The 20000-nt window shown below is 40.5% G+C and overlaps 3 protein-coding genes and 1 pseudogene across 3 annotated transcripts in view; all 4 read right to left on the bottom strand.

Annotated features, from left to right (window-relative positions):
• The window catches only part of LOC138009711 (uncharacterized), a 513-nt gene extending 91 nt beyond the window's left edge, over positions 1-422 (bottom strand). Inside the window, exon 1 of the mRNA XM_068856744.1 lies at positions 1-422. This exon is cut by the window's left edge and continues 91 nt beyond it. Coding sequence (XP_068712845.1) covers positions 1-422 — 422 coding nt within the window.
• A 2627-nt stretch (positions 423-3049) lies between these two features.
• LOC138009710 (uncharacterized) lies at positions 3050-3772 on the bottom strand. The gene has a single exon (XM_068856743.1). The coding sequence runs from the start codon at positions 3770-3772 to the stop codon at positions 3050-3052; it is 723 nt and encodes a 240-aa protein (XP_068712844.1).
• Positions 3773-4582: 810 nt separating this feature from the next.
• On the bottom strand, positions 4583-6067 carry LOC138009709 (uncharacterized). Its single transcript, XM_068856742.1, has one exon. The coding sequence runs from the start codon at positions 6065-6067 to the stop codon at positions 4583-4585; it is 1485 nt and encodes a 494-aa protein (XP_068712843.1).
• A 396-nt stretch (positions 6068-6463) lies between these two features.
• On the bottom strand, positions 6464-7684 carry LOC138009708 (uncharacterized; annotated as a pseudogene).
• Positions 7685-20000: the final 12316 nt, after the last annotated feature.

Genomic DNA, 20000 nt, shown 5'->3' with positions numbered 1-20000 from the left:
TTTAGTGTGTTGCCACATCTTGCGATAACTGTGCCGAGAAGTGGAATGGACCCTTCATGTTCAAGTTCTATGGTAAAAGATAAGCTAGGATGGACGCTGTTAAGTACTTGGAGAAAGTCTGTGGCTGATTCTGCGTTGGGCATTTTGACCAGAGTGTCATTGACATATCTTCGATAAAAGGACGGGATCATGTTCTTTTGTTCCAGTTGGTTCTCTATATAGCACATGAAAGCATTGGCCAGTAGTGGGCCATGTGTATAGCCCATGGCTACACCATCTGTTTGCTCATACAGTTCACTGTTGAATTGAGACAGCTGGTTTGAAGTAGCGATTTTTAGTAACTCTGTTAGTTGATGCTTTTGGAGTTGCATACTGTGCGTCTCATTAAACCAGTCATCCACGAGAATGTTAATGGTTTCCATCAGAGGAACATTGGTAAATAATGCGGACACGTCGTAGGAGACACGGATGTGGTCAGATTCGATGTCAGTGTTTCTTATTTCGTCAGTGAAGCCAAAAATATCGTTAATTCAATATTTGTTGGTAGATAGTGGCTTCAAATTCTGCTCTAACCATTTCGCCAACGGATAGTTGTATGTACCAGAAGCTGATAAAATTGGTCTCATGCATAGCCTTTGTTTATGTGTTTTGGGGAGGCCATACAGGTGCGCAAGTCTGGAGCCTTTAGGGCAAAGTTGTTCAGCTGTGGCCTTAGGTAGAATCCGATGTACCTTCTCATGGAGCAGTTTTTCTTTCTCTAGAAGTGGGTGGAAATGTTTAGGAGGTCTCCCTCTGGATTTTGGACGGTGTTGGTCAACGTTGATTAAATTAATTTCAAATGATAAGAACTCTTTAAAAGAAACCTATTCTCGTGCAGTTGTCAAACAATGTTCGGTACGCATAAATGACACCTCTCTTTTTCATTTCAAAAAGAACCTGCGACTGAATTCCAGATATGATTGCACAGAGGACAAGTAGAGTCCATTCAGTAAATTCAGCTATTATACCAAGCGTGGAAGATGCTGTACAAATGTACACCGATGCTGGAGGCAATATAACAAGCAATTTGTCATTTGGGATCGATCCCTTGGCGAGTAGTGACGCACTCAACAATCAACGTGAAACAGAATTTATTCGGGATAACCCCACCTTCGACGAAATTTGCAGCAATGCAATAAATTGGTGATGGGTCCTTGATGGTGTCAGCTGTTTTGTCCTTTTTTAACATTACTAGAAATTTGTCGCCTTTACTTTTTTAAAACCAGGTGGCTGACTTTTAATCAGTCCAGCTACAACATACATGTAAAATGTCAACGAGTTACGTTTTTGCAACCAAAAAGATGTCTATCATATTTTAGTGTTAAAAAAATGCTGAAACATTTCAAATAACACAACATTTCACTTAAACATAATACAAGGATGAATAAAAACCAGAGTTATTACAACACTGGGGCAAGTATGTGTCAGTATCATTTGCATCATGTTCCACTTCAGTATTGCTTCTAGGGCCAGACTGACCCAGTTTATTGGCAATTTCCCATACCATTGGAATGACCGCATAATCAGCACTTATGCAACATACTGGACGCTTGCTCAAAGATGTGCTTGACTCAATCCACTGCTCTAGATAATGCACACAACCAATTACGGCATAACAAGTGAAAGGCTGCTGCTGGTAATTTACATTGACTAAGACAAACTGAGCACTTAAATATTGACTTGATCATTTTAGCTGCTTCTTCAACATTTTCTTGAAAGGAAGAGCTACTGCTTTTGCCTGGGAACTGGTTAGATTGCTTGGGCTCTGGTGAAGGGGATTCTGATCCTCCTCTTCAACTTCTGAGGATACCATCTTCCTTAACCGATCCAGAATATCTCCTGTTGTGGACTTTTTTTAGGACTATTCCCCTTCTCAAGTATGACTTTTGACTTTTCTTGGCCACCAGTATCTTTCGGCTCCCTATCCAGAACTGAGATCCTGTTCATTGTAAAGAGGGAAAATTATCACATGGGGCAATTTATCACCTTATAAAATAAAGGGCAAAAGTACTGAATGCTGATTGGTCAAAACAAAGGACATTTTTTTCTTAATTTTCCTTTCAACGAGGGCAAAATTAATTAAACTTGTATTTCTGTTAATTACATGTATATAACAATCAAATTTTCTCGTTTTCTCTTTTTTGTAATCTAAGAAAGAGATAAGTTGTTTGTTTGTTTTGGTTACGGGTGAGTATTCTTACCCCTGGCCGGGGCTGACTGTTTGATGAAGTGCCTCGATAGTTTAAAGAATTTTTGCCCCCTATGGTACCATACGCACTAGTTTGAAAAAAATTTGTTTGGTTCTGCTAAAAATCTCGACAAATTGAAATTTGTCTCCACCTAAATATTTGATAACCACACACTATAGCGGTGTCAGCTCCGGTGGCAGAGAGATCCGTGAAACTAAAATGATTAATGACTCACAGGTTCCACAAGGCTCAGGTTTATTGAGTAAACTCATACAGCGATCCTGTCAAGTAGGGCGTGTAGGCAAACGCTCTGAAAGGTTCTGAGTAGTACAGCAATAACTGGTGGTTCCCGTGGAATTTCTGTGAGCCTTATGAAATTTTACAAGCGCGTGCAATATTGAAGCTAGAGTAACGTGATAGCTAGCGGAAAAGCCATATGACATAAATGCGGTAAAACAAGGGAAATAACTAAAATATTACGAAAGAAAACTAAGGCACATGGGTGCCGTAACACTGCTTCCCTAAATGTCCTTCATTTACTGAAAACCTAATTACTAAAGGGGGAAAGGAAACTATATTAAAAATCTCGACAAAAAGGCGAATGACTACTAGAGTACCGAAAACTGATAATAGAAAGGTAACTAGAGACTACTCAGATCTTATTGTCCTCTTTAGGTAAGAGTAACACGAGTTTGTGCACTGGTCTTTTCTCCGTCCTTGGCGGTCATTATTTGAACTTTACGGACAAGGTTGTCTTGGCTTGGAAGTACTTTGGTTACTACTGCTGTTGGCCATTTTTGACGTTTCTGGAGGAGGGAGCATTACTCTTTTTGCCAGCGCAGCCAGAATTGGTTATCTAGGTACTGGACTCTTCTCCATCTCTTCCGAGAGTACAAATCGGGTGACTCGAATTTACCAGGGGGAGGTAGTACAATTTGAGTCTTGAGGGTGAGGAGATGGTTAGGTGTCAGTGGTTCCGACGCGAGTTGGTCTGTTAGGTTTTCTACTGTTAGAGGACGGCAGTTGACGATACTCTCGGCTTCGGTCATGAGAGTACAAAGTGCTTCGTCGTCAAGTTGGGTACCATGGTCCAACAGCAGTGATGGCAGAACTGACCTTGTTGTTCGTATTTGACGTTCCCAAACACCACCCATGTGAGAAGCGTGAGGAACGTTAAGGCTGATCTCTATCCAGTCGCAGTCTTGCGCAGTTAAGTATTCTCTGAGAGGGGTCTGGTCTAGTTCCTTGAGTGCATTACTCAGCTCATTCTTTGCGCCAACAAAGTTAGAACCTTGATCGGATCTAAGCTGGCGAACTTTTCCTCTGCGGCTGATGAAGCGTCTGAGGCCGTTGAGAAATGAATCTGTTGTCATGGCGTTCAGTGTCTCCAAGTGAATAGCGCATGAAGCTAGGCAGGTGAATATCAGACCCCATCGCTTCAACTCTTTTCGTCCTTCTTTAATGTAGAAGGGCTCGAATACGTCCATTCCAGTGTAGGTGAACAGAGGTGATGGCGTAAGTCGTTCAGGGGGTAGATCTGACATCTTCTGGTCTTGGTGTGCAGCCTCTTAACTTGCGACAAGTAACACATTTAGCGATGATGTGGGAGATCATAGAACAGCCGTTAATGATGTAGTATCCAGCTTGGCGGATAGCATTGTGAGTCATGCCATAACCTTGGTGATGCTGCTTCCCGTGATGAAACTGGCGTATGAGAAGAACAGTCACGTGGCTGGTTTTAGGCATAATAAGGGGGTGCTTGATTTTGTATGGAGAGGTCGAATTCTTGAGACGTCCTCCAACTCTAAGCAGGCCTTCTTCATCGAGAAATGGGTCTACCTTGTAGAGGTTATTGATCGGCTTAACGGTGTTGTTTCTTTTCCGTGCGTTTTGCGAATCTTTTGTGGACGCCAGTTTTGCTTCTTCTCCGGGCGTGTCCTTTCAATCGCTCTCTGTATGTGAACAATGCATCGTTTAAGACGGTTAAACGAAGAGAAGTGATTGAAGTGTTGTAGCTCTAGTATCCCAGGGGAAACTGGTCGAATCTCGACTTCATTGATCTCGGTTGTGAATGTGGATGCTGAATCCTTTCTGACTTCAGCGTCTGACGTTAGTTAAGTATAGACAGGATGAGACTGCTGTGGGAGAGGGTCTTGTTGCCATAGAAACTTTGGTCCGGTGAACCAGCGGTCGCTTTGTAACAGTTCCTTGGCAGTTAGGCCACGTGAGGCTTCATCGGCGGGATTTTCTTTTCCTGGAACATGAAACCAGTCCCCCGGAGAGCTGTGATCTCGGAGATGTTGTACACGGTTGGCAACGTACACGTGGAAGCGTCGTGCATCGTTGTTGATATATCATATCACGATCTCGGAGTCCGTGTAATAGTAGCAAGGGATGTCTTCGATATCAAGTTCACTCGTGAGCATTGAAGCTACATTAACGGAGATGACTGTGGCTGTTAACTCAAGGCGAGGAATTGATATTGGTTTCAAGGGGTCGACTCTAGACTTCGCTAAGAGGTAACCGACATGAACTTCGTCTCTGTGGTTGACCATGCGTAAGTATGAGATTTGACCGATGCCGTTGTCACTTGCATCGGAGAAACTGTGGAGTTCTGTTTGAACTGGATCACCAAAATCGGTTGGCTTTAGACACCGGGGGAACGTGAATTTCTGGAGGAGTGGAAGCTCTGATCGCCATTTTTCCCATAGTGGCAGGATATCGTCAGGTCTTGGATCGTCCCAACTGACATTTTGACGACAGAGTGTTTGCAATATCTGTTTGCCGACCAGTATGACGGGCGATACTGCTCCAAGCGGGTCATAAACTGAACTAATTGTTGACAGAATCCCGCGACGGGTGGCGGGTTTGTCTCTGAGTTCAATACGAAATCCGAACGTGTCAGACTCGATACACCAGTAGGTGCCAAGAGATCTTTGGACGGGCATTGTGTCGCGTCGGAGGTCCAGATCTTTAAGATCCTTTGCACAGACATTGGCTGGTAGGGCCTCTAAGACGTCTTTGCTGTTACTTGCAAACTTGTGAAGACGTAAGTTGTCCTTTGCGCACATTGCTTGCGTGCATTGGATTAATTGAAGGGCTTGCTCTACTGTGGAGATCGACTTTAACCCATCGTCTACATAGAAATTTCTGAGAAGAAAGTCTGATGCTTCGTCTCCAAACTCTTGTCTGTGAGCTTGTGCTGTCTGATGTAAGCAGAAGTTTGCTACTCTGGGTGATGATGCTGCGCCGAAGAGGTGAACGTTCATCTGGTATTCTAGGATCGCGCCTGTAAGATCGTTGTTTGCGAACCACAGGAATCTCAAATAATCTCTGTCGCTGGGGTTGACGTAGAAGCTGTGAAACATATGCTCCATGTCACAGGTAAGGGCGACTGCTTCTTTTCGGAAGCGAGTCAACACGCCGATCAAGGAGTTCAGCTGATCATGTCCTTGAAGCAGATGTTTGTTGAGAGATTCGTTTTCGTAAACGGCGCTGCAGTCGAACACGACACGGATTTGATCTGGTTTTCTCATATGATAAACATGAAAATGGGGAAGAAACCAACCTTTGCCCTTTTCTGTTGCCAATTGGTCTACGGGCACTCGAGAAGCTTGGCCATTATCGAGGGTCCTTTTCATAAAGGCTAAGTAGTCGTCTTTTAACTTGTTGTCGTTTAGAAATCTTCTTTTGAGAGACAAGAGCCTTCTCAAGCAGTGTCCTTTGTTGTCGGGCAGGATAACGGTGTTGGTTTTGAAGGGTAATGGGGCTTCCCAGTTTCCTTCTGCATTCTTGTGCAGGCCTTTAGTTAGTATTTTGCGGAAACGTCCATCCTCCATTGACTCTACTTGCTCTGTTCCGCGTGGATTTCGGTATAGTCCATCATCTCGCGTATTTGTTTGGGGGTTGTCAAGTCCTTAGAAGACGTCTGGTTCTTGATTATGAGGGGGGCAGTTTCAGAAATGTCTTCACAATCTAGAAGGATTTCTCTTTCCACTGCGACTCGATTCAATGAGGCTGCGTTGGAGATCGCCTCTTTATCTTTACAGACGCGTCTGATTATGGTCCAGCCAAATTTATATTGCTCGGCCCAGGGCTCCTCTTCGTTTGCAGAGATGATGCTTATTGGCTGGAAGGCAGCTGGTACGTTTCGACCAATCAGTAGTCCTATTTCGACGTCTGGACGGTGAGGAATTTTGTCAGCGATGTGAGACAAATGTTTCCACTGGCAATATCCTCGTGTGAGGCAGGAATGTACTCTCTTGAATAAGCGAAGGAAACCTTGATCGGAGCGTATTTTGTTTCTATATCTTGGATGAAGATGCCGGTAACTTTCTTCGTTCTGATGGTGTTGGAGCCAACGATCGTGTTAACTTGTAAGTCGACCTCTGGGGCACTTATTCCGAGGTTGTGTAGGAGGGCGTCTGAGATGAACACGTCAGTGGACTGATCGTCCAACACTGCATAGGTTGTCAGTTTTTTAGCTGGGTTAGACTGGTGAGATGCGTTAACCAAGACGATTCTTGCACACGACCTTCCGGTTTCCTCCTCCCCGCAGACTTGCGTGCAAGCTGTAGAGGTGTGATTGGTTTGAGGAATGTCTTGGCGTTGAAGGGCTGGCTTGATATGTAAAGCAGTTAAATGACAGATGCTGCATTCTGGTGGAGCTTGATCGCAGTTTTCGGCGCTATGTTTGACGCTCATACATTTAAAGCAAAGTTTCTTTTTCTTGAAGAAGTCTTTTCGTTCGTCGAAGGTTTGCTCTCAGAACTTGTTACACTCTCTCAGGGTGTGTGTCTTCGTTTGATGAAACAGACAGAGCTTATCCGCTGTGGAAGATTCTTGAATTGAAGGCTTCGGCCCCAAAGACTTTCGCTTTGAATCTGGGTGTAAGGGTTTGCTTTCGCCACCTGTTTTCGACGCCATTATTGTAGAGTAGGGCGGTTTCCTGCGATGTGGAGGATCGGGTGGTGAAGATCTGCCACTAAAAGTCCGAGTACTTTAGGTGAGTGTTGGTAAATCTGAGGGATGTTCATGCGATCGACGTGAAAGGTTACCTCTGCGACGAATTCTGCGAAGGTTGGGAATGCGTCGCAACTTTTCTCTTGTTGAAGCGTTTGGACCCTTGATGACCATTTGGTCAAGAACCAGCTGGGGAGTTTCGTAACCAATGCTTGCATCTTGGAAGGATATTCGAAGATTTGCAGACTTGATAGATGCGTTTTGGCTATGTCTACTTGCTGTAGAAAATCACTGAAGTCTCTAAGGCCTTGCGCATCATTGTTAGCGATTTTCGGCCAATTAGCTAGTTTGTTCTCGAAGTCTGTGGCCACAATGGCGCTGTGACCGAAACGCTGTTTAAGTTTCTTCCGGGCTTCATTGTAGGAAATTTCAGGGCTTGCGCCCACCATGTATTGAAGTTGTTCAACGACCTTCTTTGCTTTTTTAACAGCCATTCGTAGACTTGGTCACTGAGCAAACAACTTTAAAATAGCCTATTGTGTTTGTAGGCATAAAAATGTAGTTTGAATATGCAGCTATCAACATTACCCCCACACCCTTCCCATTGGAGGAAAGAGCAGGTTAGTGACCTATCTCCTTCAATGTTTAATGCGCAAACTCTTTCCTTTCTAGGCTACGACACGCTAAAACCATATGTGTACATGGTGCAGTGGATGGACTTAGTCGAAGGATCTTACGGTTAGAAGTAGCTAATAGCCCTTGGTCAACTATGGATTGTTTTGCTTAACTCTTAAGGTCAGCATAATCAAGAACTACTATATTCTATATACTCCCCAAAATACACAAAGTTAACAATCCAGGTAGACCAGTAGTTTCCTCCGTAAACAGCCACACTGAGAAGTTATCAGCAGATGTGGACAAGTTTTTGAGACCTATGGCGGCAAAGCTACCGTCATACATACAAGACACCATACACTTCATTAAACCAATACGGGCCTTGAGCAAGTTCCCCAAAACGTTTTATTTAGCAACACTGGACGTATCAAGCCTATACATGGATATAGACACAGATGAAGTGCTCACTATTGTGGAGGAAGAGCTAGGCAAAACAAACCAGAATTAGCCATCATCGAAAACATAATTATGTCTCCTCGAGAAAGTTCTCAAACTCAACAATTTCACCTTTGGTAATGAACATTACATTCAAACAAAAGGCACAGCTATGGCAACCAGAGTCGCACCCAACTTTGCAAACCTATACATGGGAGGACTTGAAGAAAGATTCATGTACCAAACAGAGTGGGCAAACCATAGCATAATCTGGGTACGCTTTATAGATGATATATTTCTTATCTGGAAAAGTGATCAAGACTCTTTGATTAATTTCATTAATTACCTTAACAATGTAGTACCCTCAAGCAAGTTTACACGCGAAACCTTTGCACATTCAGTGAATTTTCTTGATACTATCGTCCTAAAGGACAATCGAGGCAACATCAGCAACCAAGTGATACACATCCATCTGAAACGGAGCATCCCATACAGTCAAGCCTTGAGTTTGAGGCAAATATGCTCTTCAACAGATAAATTGAAGAAACGAATCATGGAATATTCGGATTTCTTTGTAGCATGTGGCTGTGCACAACACAAAGTCAACTGTTTGTTTTACAGAGTTAGTTCGCTCTTTAGGTTTATATAAATTTCGTTGGGAAGCATATCTGGTATTATATCCATGAATACTACTTGCATATTGAAAATAAATTTGAAACAAGACTGGTAGCAGACCTTTATACCAAAGATGCGTAAATTTTAGAATATGCAATCGATACACATTATTTACTGTTAGAACGTCAAGAAGGTTAAGCAGCGGAAGAGCGCTCTCAGTTAATTCGCCTAGTGTACGTGCAAAAAATATAAGCCTAATAGCATGGTTCTGTTAAGTTTGTATTTTCTTAACATGAGATTTGCATGCACTTCCCCATGCTAATATTGCATAAGAAATGTAAGGATAAATAATACTATAATAAAGTTGTCTCAACTGAGAGAGAGTTAAGAAATGTCTGAGTTTAGGTATTATCCCATTGCTGCGGGAAATTTGTGATGTAACATAGGATATATGATGTTTGAAGGATACAGTGTCATCAAGATGCGTACCTAGGTATTTAACTCGATCTTTACGCTCCAGCAAGGATTTCGTACCGTCTTCACTTTCTATCTTGATATTTACTGCCAAATCTTTCTTCCTGGGTGATTTGACAATCATGAAATTTGTTTTAGAAAAATTAATTGATAATTTGTTAGCATTGCACCAATGCTTGACCTTCTTCAATTCATTGTTAATCAGTTGTTCAAGGCTCCTGAGGTCGCGTGCTGAGGCAAAGACATTCTTGTCATCTGCAAATGTTCTAAAAGCAAGCACACTGCAGCAATTAGGTACATCATTAATGTAAATCAAAAATAAAACTGGTCCAAGCGAGCTTCCCTGGGGAATACCACAGGTAACTGCTTGCCTCGAAGAGACGGTATTCCCCATCACAGTATACTGTTGCCTACTGGTATTTGTTAAGTAGCTGGTGAAACGTTGAAGAGGCACCCCTCTCATCCCATACTGTTCCATTTTTTTTAACAGTATCAAAAGCTTTAGAAAAGTCTAAGAAAACCCCACAAGTATACATGTTTCTATCGATAGACTTCCATAGGTTATCAGCAATTTCTGCTATAGCGTGTGCTCTAGAATGCCCCTTTCTAAATCCAAATTGATACTGGTAGAGAATACTGTGCCTCTGCAAGTAATTCACCAGCTGCTCACGTATTAACTTTTCAAAAATTTGTGTTAGGGCTGAAAGTGTAGAAATCGGACGATAATTTGTGGGATCGAGATCGTTACCACCTTTATCAACAGGCGTGACTTTAGAAATTTTAAAAACATCTGGAAATATGCCTAGTTGCAGTGAATTATTGAAAACTATCGTCAGGGCTTCGTAATGTTATATTTTTATAGTCAACTGTTCACTTAAGCTTTCTTGTTGATCATCTGTGGAAATTGGGTAAAGCTAAACAATAGGAATCATGTCGCTAACTGTCAACGCTTCTCAATGACATGTGATCGATTTGCAACAAAACTCAGCCACAACCATTCCCAACCCCAAGGTCTTAATGATGAAATTGCAGACACGACAGACCCACCAGCAGCCGAGAGTGCAGAACTAACCACCATAGATCATCTCACCATGAAGGAACTACGTGAGGAGTATCAGCCTTCTACTGATAAGGAGAATTCTGGTGCCAAACAAGGAAGCCTTCCCCAAGAAGTCGGTGAAGAAATAATAAGCACTTGTGTTACACCGACAAGGGTGATAAGGCAGGCCCTATTAAAGTCAGAGACCGAAAGGCACTTGGGTGCCTTAAAGCTGTTGCCACATTATTTTACGAAAGAAAAACTGGCGGAAAGCAACACTGATGGCAGTTACGACAAAAAGCGTCTCGACTCTGCTAAATTAGACTCCCTCAAAGTTTTAGTGTTAAATAAATTTCCCGTGAGCACAAACGAAGAGAAAGAGAAAGCCTGGAGGTTCGTAAAAGGCAAAATCAACTCAAAGTGCTGCACTGCACGAAAAACGTTGTTAGCAGCCTCTCCATCTGCACGTACCTTGTAGTCAATTTCGTTCATATCTTTAGTCTGGAAAATGTTATTCTTATAGTCAACTGTTCATTTAGCGTTTTTACAAATATTAAGCTTTCTTGTTGAACAAATTTTCAAGAGTCTCGTAATATGTGTTATCACCCGTGGAAATTGGGTAAAGCCATCAATAAAGCGTTTATTTGTCAACAAATACATTCGAATTGTCGTTGTTGACAGATGCCATTTCGGATTTGATTACATGCCCACTATTCTTGGTTTTCAAGTCACACAAGTATCACGCAAAGAAAAAGTAAACATTCAACAAATTAAGTCAAGAAATTGAGATATTGTGGGAGGGTAATAAATAAATAGCGTGTGAACGTTTTAAGCCGCGGCTACACGTTCAAAATGTCACTTCAACTCTAATTGAAAGCTTTCATACGCGACCATTCCCGTAAACGAAGAAAGAAGTTTCCACTTTTTAATAGGTGCATTCCCGAAGGTTATCTTTTCTACCATCAATAATAATTTTAAAATCCTAGAGACTTTTGCTGAAAGCTCTTGTAAGCGACCACCCTCTATTGTTTATTATTTTGGTCACGCAGATTCCCGGGGTGGTCTCTTATGAGGGCTTCACCGGACCTTTTTCGAACATTAACTTAAATGTAAATGCAAATGCTCACTGTGAACTTTCGATAAGCCATGACGAGACGCAGCGGGGTCTATCTGGAAGTATCCTGATGGAATGCGGGGTTTTTGTCCCCGCATTCCTTTCATACTTGAAACTCGGTACAGTGGTGAATGTAACACTTTGAAAGCCCAAGTCGTTAAAGTCTGCCTTCAAGCTGTCAGCAAATGTCTTGTTAACGTAATTGGTTGACGTTTATTTCACTCAGCAGACACATGAGAATTAGACCTTTAACGATGGAAGACAACAGAGCAATTCTATACGGTGCACGTGGCTATTACATGTTAATTGTTAAGTGACGTTCGTACCACGTTCGGACATGACTCAGGATCTTTATATTAGAGACTCGTATGGTTGCTGGTTTTCGGGTTTTATATTTTGTCCAAAGAAAGGAATTTACATAGCAACGAAAAAGGGTTGACCCTTGAGAAAAGCTGCCAGATAATCAAAATTATGCAAATACTAATACACTTTCACTTACACGCGTAAACGTTTATCCAATAGGAAAAATGTCACTTTTTGTTCTCTGCCTTTCGCTTTTGTTTAACTCGGGTGCCAAACTTAGGGGAACTTTGAAGGGTCTCTCTCTTCCAAAAGGAATCTAAGACAATTTCATGCTTCTATCTAAAAGTAATGGAGTGTCTAATCTCTGTCACCACTCTCAACAAGTCTCTCATGCCATCAGACAAACGTCCTGATTTGACTTGAGTGAAATTCTCAACTGTGGATCGCGACTTGAGGAGATAAAACAAATCGAGAAGCAATATTTTCTTAATGCTCTTCGTTACCTTTGTAGTTTTAATACGCCGGTACATACAATCATTACTTTTCCCGTCAATTATATATTTCGACGCAGCTAAACCACGGTTTCATTTTTAATTACTTGGTGGGTCTAAATGCCACGTATTAAAAACTTGCAGAACCTAAATGACATTAGGAAGTACAATCCGCAAAAAAATCTCGCTTTTTAGATGTAAACTCAAGGAACTACACCCTTGTGTAAATTAATTTAATCACTTGCCAAATTATATGCAGCTAAACCACGTCTTTGTCTTTAATTTTGCTCGGTAACATAATAAATCGAATATTGTGGTTCAGCGTTGTCTGTACTCCTATCGACAACGATATTCATCACAGTGGTCACAATGTTGACCTGTGATTACGAATATCGTTGTCGATAAGAGTACAGACACCTACATTCTATTTCTTTGTTACCACAATAGTCAAGGAGGAAGGCATGTTCGAGTTTGGAATTCGAGTTTATTCATTCAACATCAAAGTAAATGTTTGCTTCAGAGCGTGCCCAAGATCAGAAAAAGAAAGAGCAAACGTTGTCAAAAACTTGCTAGCAATATGATTGGTTTATTTCCCAAAATGACGCGAACAGCGTTGTCAAGACTCTTAATTAGTCAATCAGATTCCGAGATTACTGGTATTTGTTGTTGTTGTTTTTTTAATTTCTCGCTATTTCGTAATACTGCTTCAAAAAGTACATTATAAAAAAGGCATTCCGTTGGGTGTCTCGAAAACGAAGACCCTAAGACCCTGAAAACTCGAAAAAAAGTAACTTAAAACCTTCAACCCTAGGCCTAAAGTTGGTTTTTAGACCTAGAGTGTAACAGGGCCATGTACATCCGACGGGAAATAAAGATGTCTGGCCACATGTGGAGAGTGGTTACCCCGCTAAATATGGTGGATCGCCCAGCTTTCACTTTGAAACAGGTTGTAGGGAATGAAGGACTTGAACTTCTCTTGAGGTAACTCAAAAATCCAACTTAAGGCCTACGGTTAGCCAAATTGAGGGTTTTGGGTTACTTTTTCGAGTTTTCGGGGTCTTCGGGTCTTCTTTTTTGGGACACCTCATTTCGTTTCAATTGACAAATATTGTATTGCTTGTCTGCAAATTGCTCATCAGTTTGCATTCGATTAAACTCATCATTGTCGTAGTTCAAAATGAAATAATTTTTAGGTTAAAATAATTTTAACCCAGTTTGATTCTTCATTTCCTTGACTCAGTCATGAACAATTAAAATAGCCGCTGTAAAAGAAATAAAAAAGTACCGGTAATAATCAGGAGACAATAATTATCATCCTCTAATATGTACTCAGTACATTCTTCCTAGAATAACATATCCAGGCAGGTGTGGTTGTATTTTATCACTGCTTAAAAACACACCTAGTTTTTACTTAGATTAACATGATTTACTTATAGAAATGTTGTAAATTGCAGACAAAAACAAACGGATAACTCCAATTCAAAAGTAGTGCTACCAAAAGCTATTCTCGATTTGATGCAGCACAGGTGGGCAAAAAGCCTTAATGAATATTAGTAACTTTAACCAATATTTCAGACATCATCATTAGTAACCAAGCTGTTACATCAGGATAGGGCTGTTTAAAATCAACAGTTGCACACTCCGATGATACGTCTGGATGCCACTGTCAGCTGCATTAGTAACCAAGCTTTAACAATAGAACAAGAATGTTAAAATTCAATAGTTGCACACTCCGACGACACATCTGGATGCCACAATCAACCTCATTAGTAACCAAGCTCTTACAATAACACAAGAATGTTAAAAGTCAATAGTTGCACACTCCAACGACTCATCTGGATGCCACTATCAACCTCATTAGTAACCCCGGCATGTGCAATCAATAAAACCGATAATCGATAACATTCGATAACAATCGATAAAAATTAGTAAATTGTATCGGAAATCGATTAAAATCGATAAAAGGACACGTTGTGAGTAATCGATAATTATCGATTTTTAAATTAATGTTATCGATTTTATCGAATTTCTAAAATGTATCAAATCTTCCATAAAAACACTCTTACGATTCAATGAATCAAGTAGGACGAATTTAAAGATTTATTTAACAAATCGATAATTGAATGAATACTGATAATCAAATAATATTAACACGATTCCCTGGCATGATTCAACGGGGAAACGCAACATAACATAACCGCTTTTTGTATTTACTCAGAAACTGTTCAAGCTAAATGTCGTAATGACATCCTACAAATACATGTACTACGAAGTACGAAGCTGCGTAGTTGTAATGCTAGACATTGTCTCCAGTAAATGTTTTGTCAGCAAAACCCTCGCCGCCGCAAAAATCATACTACAAATCAGAGCTAAAATCATTCTATAAATAAGTAAAACGAAGTAAATGATGAACTCCGCAACTAAAGCAGAAGAGAGGTAATGAAACAAAAATAACTGACATAAACTCAACATTAAGAAGCTCAGAAAACATGTTTGTAAATGCCAATAAAATTAACATTAAAATGATTATGATCAAAATGCGCCTTTTCCTCTGTGGATCATACATGATCCACAAAGGCAGAGGATGCGTGTCATTTCTAAACTGATTCCAATAATTTTGGCGAGAGCGTTCTGAGGTTTTTTGACTGTGGACTGATTTGCTGCTGTGGGCATGAGAATATGTTGCTTCTCTGTGGCTCTCGCGGACTTCTTTTACTTTTTCCATTAGTTGGGCCTTTGTTGAATTGTGTTTAAAACTGACACCCATCTCCTTTAAAACCTCTTTCAGTAATGCCACACTCATCTCTTCTGGGGGTCCTTCTTTCTTTTTTCTTATTCTAGTTTCTTTCTCCTTTGACTCCTCTTCTTGTCTTCTTTTCTCTGTTTCTTGAAGTTGCGGCAGCATTGCTAATATATTTTTGACATCATCGCCATTTACTTCCAAAACATTCTCCCGTTCAATTAGAGTTAGTTTGGCTATAAGGGATTTCATTGGGCACCAGACGAAACGGTTTTTAACTTGTAAAATCCAGGTGTTAGTTTCAGTGTCTACCGGTGCTACATTAACGCAACAGGTCACTGTGCTACTCTTGGAATCCTTACTATCACAAGTTAAAATAGGATATGCACTTTTTGCACAGGGATTGCAATACATTCGGATGACTTTACCAATTATAAGTCCTTCCTTGCCCATCCAAAAAGCCGCGAATGAGTTACAAATCAAGTCTTCCTTTTCTTGCGATCTCGATATTTTTCCAATGCTGTCATAATAATTTACCTTGGAAACTGCCATCCAGCGTGAATTTCTTGAGGTAGCTGGCATATACTGTTTACGTTGCTGTAGAGACAAGAACTGGGCTATGTGATAGTAGACGCCGTTGAACTCAACGTAGCACGTTGACATCTTCGGCATTCTGTAGTTTCCATTCTCGTCACGTATGACACGATTCTGCTTATTTGCTGATAGTGGGTCCTTCTCCAGGATATCCTTGTCTTCGGTGCTGCTAACAACTTTCTTTTGAGAAGCGTAACCAGCCGAAGGGTGATCCTTACAGAAATAAGTATACGCTTCTCGCGCTTTGTCATTCGGAAATTTAAGTCCCAAACATACTTCGTGAAACCACTTGTTACATCCAGGAAATTCACAGCCAAGCCAGTTAGTTTCTTTTGGGGCACGGAACGTACTTTCTCTGTATCGGCAACTACCCAAACGATAGAAAACACAATTCGTGGGCGCGCCATCGTCATACTCTTCGTCACCCTCTTCTTCGTTCATGTTTTCATTATATTGTTCAGTATTTATGGTGTTTTCTTTTGCCTTAGCTGCAAGATTGATGAAAGAAGTAGTGATTTCGTTTTCACTTTCATCTATGGCGTTTATCAATACATCGTTTTCAATTTCTAGCAAGTCTTCTACTTGTAAAATGTTATTTTCGTCAGGTTTATTTGCGGTACTTAACGGATAAACATCTGTGGTAGGATTTATCAACACAACACCTCCTTCTTTTGTGCTTGTCACGACATTGGCCCTTTCTAGACTGGCGATCATTCCTAACAGTTCGGCAGTCTTGATCGCCTCCTTCTCGGCTTCTTGCAAACCCAAAGTCAGTTCTGCGTCCATATCTGTGGGCCACTTTTTATCATTTAACTGGTTGAAGGGCTTAAGATTCATTTCCTTTAGCTTCTGAATTCTCCTTGCAAAGTCTAATAAGTCTAACAACGTCAGGTTTGGTTTCCCGCGGCAAAATCCACGTAAACTTGAAAATAAAACCTCGCAAGAATCGGAACCAAACATCCAAGGCTCATAATGATAGAGTGTCCAGCCAGAATAACATCGTCATAGGTCTGTCCTGATATAAAGTAATGGTCAGTAGGATATCCCTCCATCTTAAGCCAAGCTCTCCAGAGTCTTAAGAAAGTTACTGGGAGCCATGCACGCTTTGCCCTTTCACGAACGGACAATTCTTTTTCGGTGAACGCCGAAAAAAGACTTTCGCCAACCTTGAGGTACACTCTCGTTGCAAGTGAGGCCTTTTCATTCCAGATTTTTAAGTAGTGACGAGCCTCAGGTTTTAACAGTCGTGTAGCTGCGTCCACGTTCTGCTTATCGCGGACTTAAACGTCGCTTTTCCACAGACCACACTCCAATTTGAAACTCAAATAAGTTTGCATTAAATGTTCGATCTGTGCGATGTTGCTTCCCATTAATAAAATTCTTTTCACATTTAGTAATTGATTTCTCCATTTTTTTAAAATATGCCTCCAATCAGGAAACATCATTGTTTTACATGTTCTGCAATCTTCCGTCTGAAATGTTCTTGCTGCAAAATCACGTGCGTTTTAAAAGCGTGTTACTTGGATGTTACTTTGGTGGTCCTTGGTCACTTCAGACATCTCCTTCAGTACTAGGGAAAGTAGGGCTTAGAAATGAATTCTGTAACATTTAAAGTGACAGTCGATAAGGAGGACAGAAGTGCTCTTATGACTTTTGTTCAAGAAAAAGGGGGATCTATCGAAGAATGCGCAGTTCAAGCCGCCTGCCCGCAGGAAGCAGAATCGTTGTTGATTTCCGAAGACAAGAATGCTGAAAGTAAGTAATTTACACCATTCCGCTTGGAAATATGGTCACCAGAATCTGTTTTTAAAATAGTGTGCAACGGACAGTCAGAAGTCCTTAATCTTGGCATTGTTTTGAATTTTTAGAAGACGAAAGGGAAACGGTCCAGACGCCAAAAGCCATAGCGGATGGTGTCATTGCCTGGCTAAAGAAGAATAGCGTAAGCCAGGCATTATTTGCTGAGAAAATTTTAAGCAGAAAGCAGTCAACACTCTCTGACGTTTTAAGACAGCCGCCGGCCGAGCTACCAAAAGGCCAAGGCAAATGGATCTACGAGAAAATGGAGAATTTTCTCAATGACAAACAGGAGCAGCAACAACTTATTGCTCTCAAACAAGGTATTTGGGTTTTATATCATTTTTGAAGTATATTCTAGGATATAATTCAAGACGGACATAATCTACTGAGGGGGGGGGGGGGTGAGCAAGGAAGGTCAATCCCTTAAAAGGGCTTTAAAAAGTCGGTATCTTTTCTTAGGTAAATGACCTAAATAGAGAGAAAAATCGGAAATTTAGGGTAGGAAAATGGACGACGTTTGTCTTAAGCCCGGCTAAAACAGGGTTAGTTTACCGTGGCGGACCGCCTCTACCCACCCAAGGGTATATCAAGTAACATCCCCTCCCCTTCTCCCAAAATGCCTTTATAATGACATGAGACTCTTTGTTAGGAAAGAGAAAAGCGGCTGTTAGCTCGGATGAGGAGGAAGTGAATGCTGCAAAGAAAAAGAGGGTCCACTTTACTGAATTTCAGCTGAGTGGACTAAACCATGCATATGGAAGGACAAAGGGCCGTCCGACGGCACAGCTAATGGAAAAGTTGGCCGAGAACTTTGACTTAGAGCAACACCAAGTAAGTGAATTTAAGATAGCTTTTTCCTGGAGATATAAAGTAAAATCATCGAGAGACCTTGCAAGAATATACCGGGAATATAAGAGTCAAAATGATTAACCGGGATACGGTTGCATGCAATAAACATATAAATTTGGTTTCTTTTTTTTTTCCTTTTAGGTTAAAACATGGTTCCAGAACCAAAGAAACAAAAGAAAAAACAAAGAATGAAGTTAATGTGTTGACTGAATGAAATAAATCCTTGGTTGCTTAATGTTTCTGTTCATTGTTTTATATTAAATTAAAACGCTGTCCACATAGAAGCAGTTTTATTTTGTGTGGTTTTTGATACTCCGTTAAAATCGATTAATCGATAAAATCGATATCGTTAAATACGCGGAAGACTGTGAGTATCGATTTCTATCGATTGATCGATAAAATCGATATCGATTAATTAAAAATTATCGATTGATATCGATTTATCGAACGGTTTTCCGATATCGGTTTTTATCGATTGGTCATACCGGGTAGTAACCAAGCTTTTACAATAAGACAAGAATGTTAAAAGTCAATAGTTGCACACTCCGACGACACATCTGGACGCCACTATCAACCTCATTAGTAACCAAGCTTTTACAATAGGACAAGGATGTTAAAAGTCAATAGCTGTACACTGCAACAACACATCTGGATGCCACTATCAACCTCATTAGTTACCAAGCTTTTACAATAGGACAAGAATGTTAAAAGTCAATAGTTGCACACTCCGACGATACGTCTGGATGCTCAACCTCTTTAGTAACAAAGCTTTTACAATAAGACAAGAACAGTTGCATACTACTATGGTCTATATGGATCCTACTCGTAACATCACCAGTTCTAGCTGAAAACTGATCAATTAAGTTATGCAGAAGAGATTTAAAATATTGGAATAGAATATTCCCCAATTTCATCAAGATTGGCCAGAATGCCACGTTTTGTGTGACCTAAAAGCAATAATAATATTGATACCTTTGTAGTAAAATATTGACTGACTACATTCGACATGTATTTACTTCCTACTTGATATACTAAAGCCTCAAATGATAGAAATTTGGCAGACGTTTATATTATTGTCCAACGAAAGTCACAAGTCTTAGGCTCAAGCTACAAGTAATGTGTTCCAAAATGTCATTGATAATGAATTAAATCCTGGAAAACCACATATCTATGAATAATTACATTCTGGAGAGTCACATAGCAATAAGTATTTAGAAAGAAGGCTTCAATTTTACTTTCACACACATGACATCAACATTGTATTTTCCAATTTCTGTTTGTTCTTCATTTCTGTGAGCCTATCACAATTGAATGATTCAGGGCCATAACTTCTTAATGCATTAATATTATTTACATCTTTAAGAGAGTCAATTCATAAAGCTGGACTGCTGAGTTCTTCTTCGAGTAAAAACTCCACATCATCACGAATTCCAGTTGATCTAGAAAAAAAAAGGCAATAAGCAAGTCTTAACCATGTTTTTTTTCCAGGGGTGTTGATTTCTTTACTTTGGCAACCCTTCATGTTCGGAGACGTAGTACATTGAGTAGGTATTGAATCGTCAATTAACAATAAGCTTAGGAAATAAAATACGAAAGTCTCATGCTTTCATCAAAATAACAATGGTCGCAAGATTTGAAAAGAACGTTTACAAGGCTCCTAATGTGAAATAAGCTTTCTGGATCCTGAAAATCCATCGCAAACAAACATTTTCAGCGAAAAATAAACATCAGACACTTCTTT

The sequence above is a fragment of the Montipora foliosa genome, chromosome 7 (genome assembly GCF_036669935.1).
Source record: "Montipora foliosa isolate CH-2021 chromosome 7, ASM3666993v2, whole genome shotgun sequence".
In the NCBI taxonomy this organism is placed as follows: Eukaryota; Metazoa; Cnidaria; class Anthozoa; order Scleractinia; family Acroporidae; genus Montipora; species Montipora foliosa.
This window is presented reverse-complemented; position numbering and strand designations above follow the sequence as displayed.

Coding starts and splice junctions, on each gene's coding strand:
- LOC138009710 (XM_068856743.1), bottom strand. CDS start 3,772: ATGTCAGATCTACCCCCTGAACGACTTACGCCATCACCTCTGTTCACC.
- LOC138009709 (XM_068856742.1), bottom strand. CDS start 6,067: ATGGAGGATGGACGTTTCCGCAAAATACTAACTAAAGGCCTGCACAAG.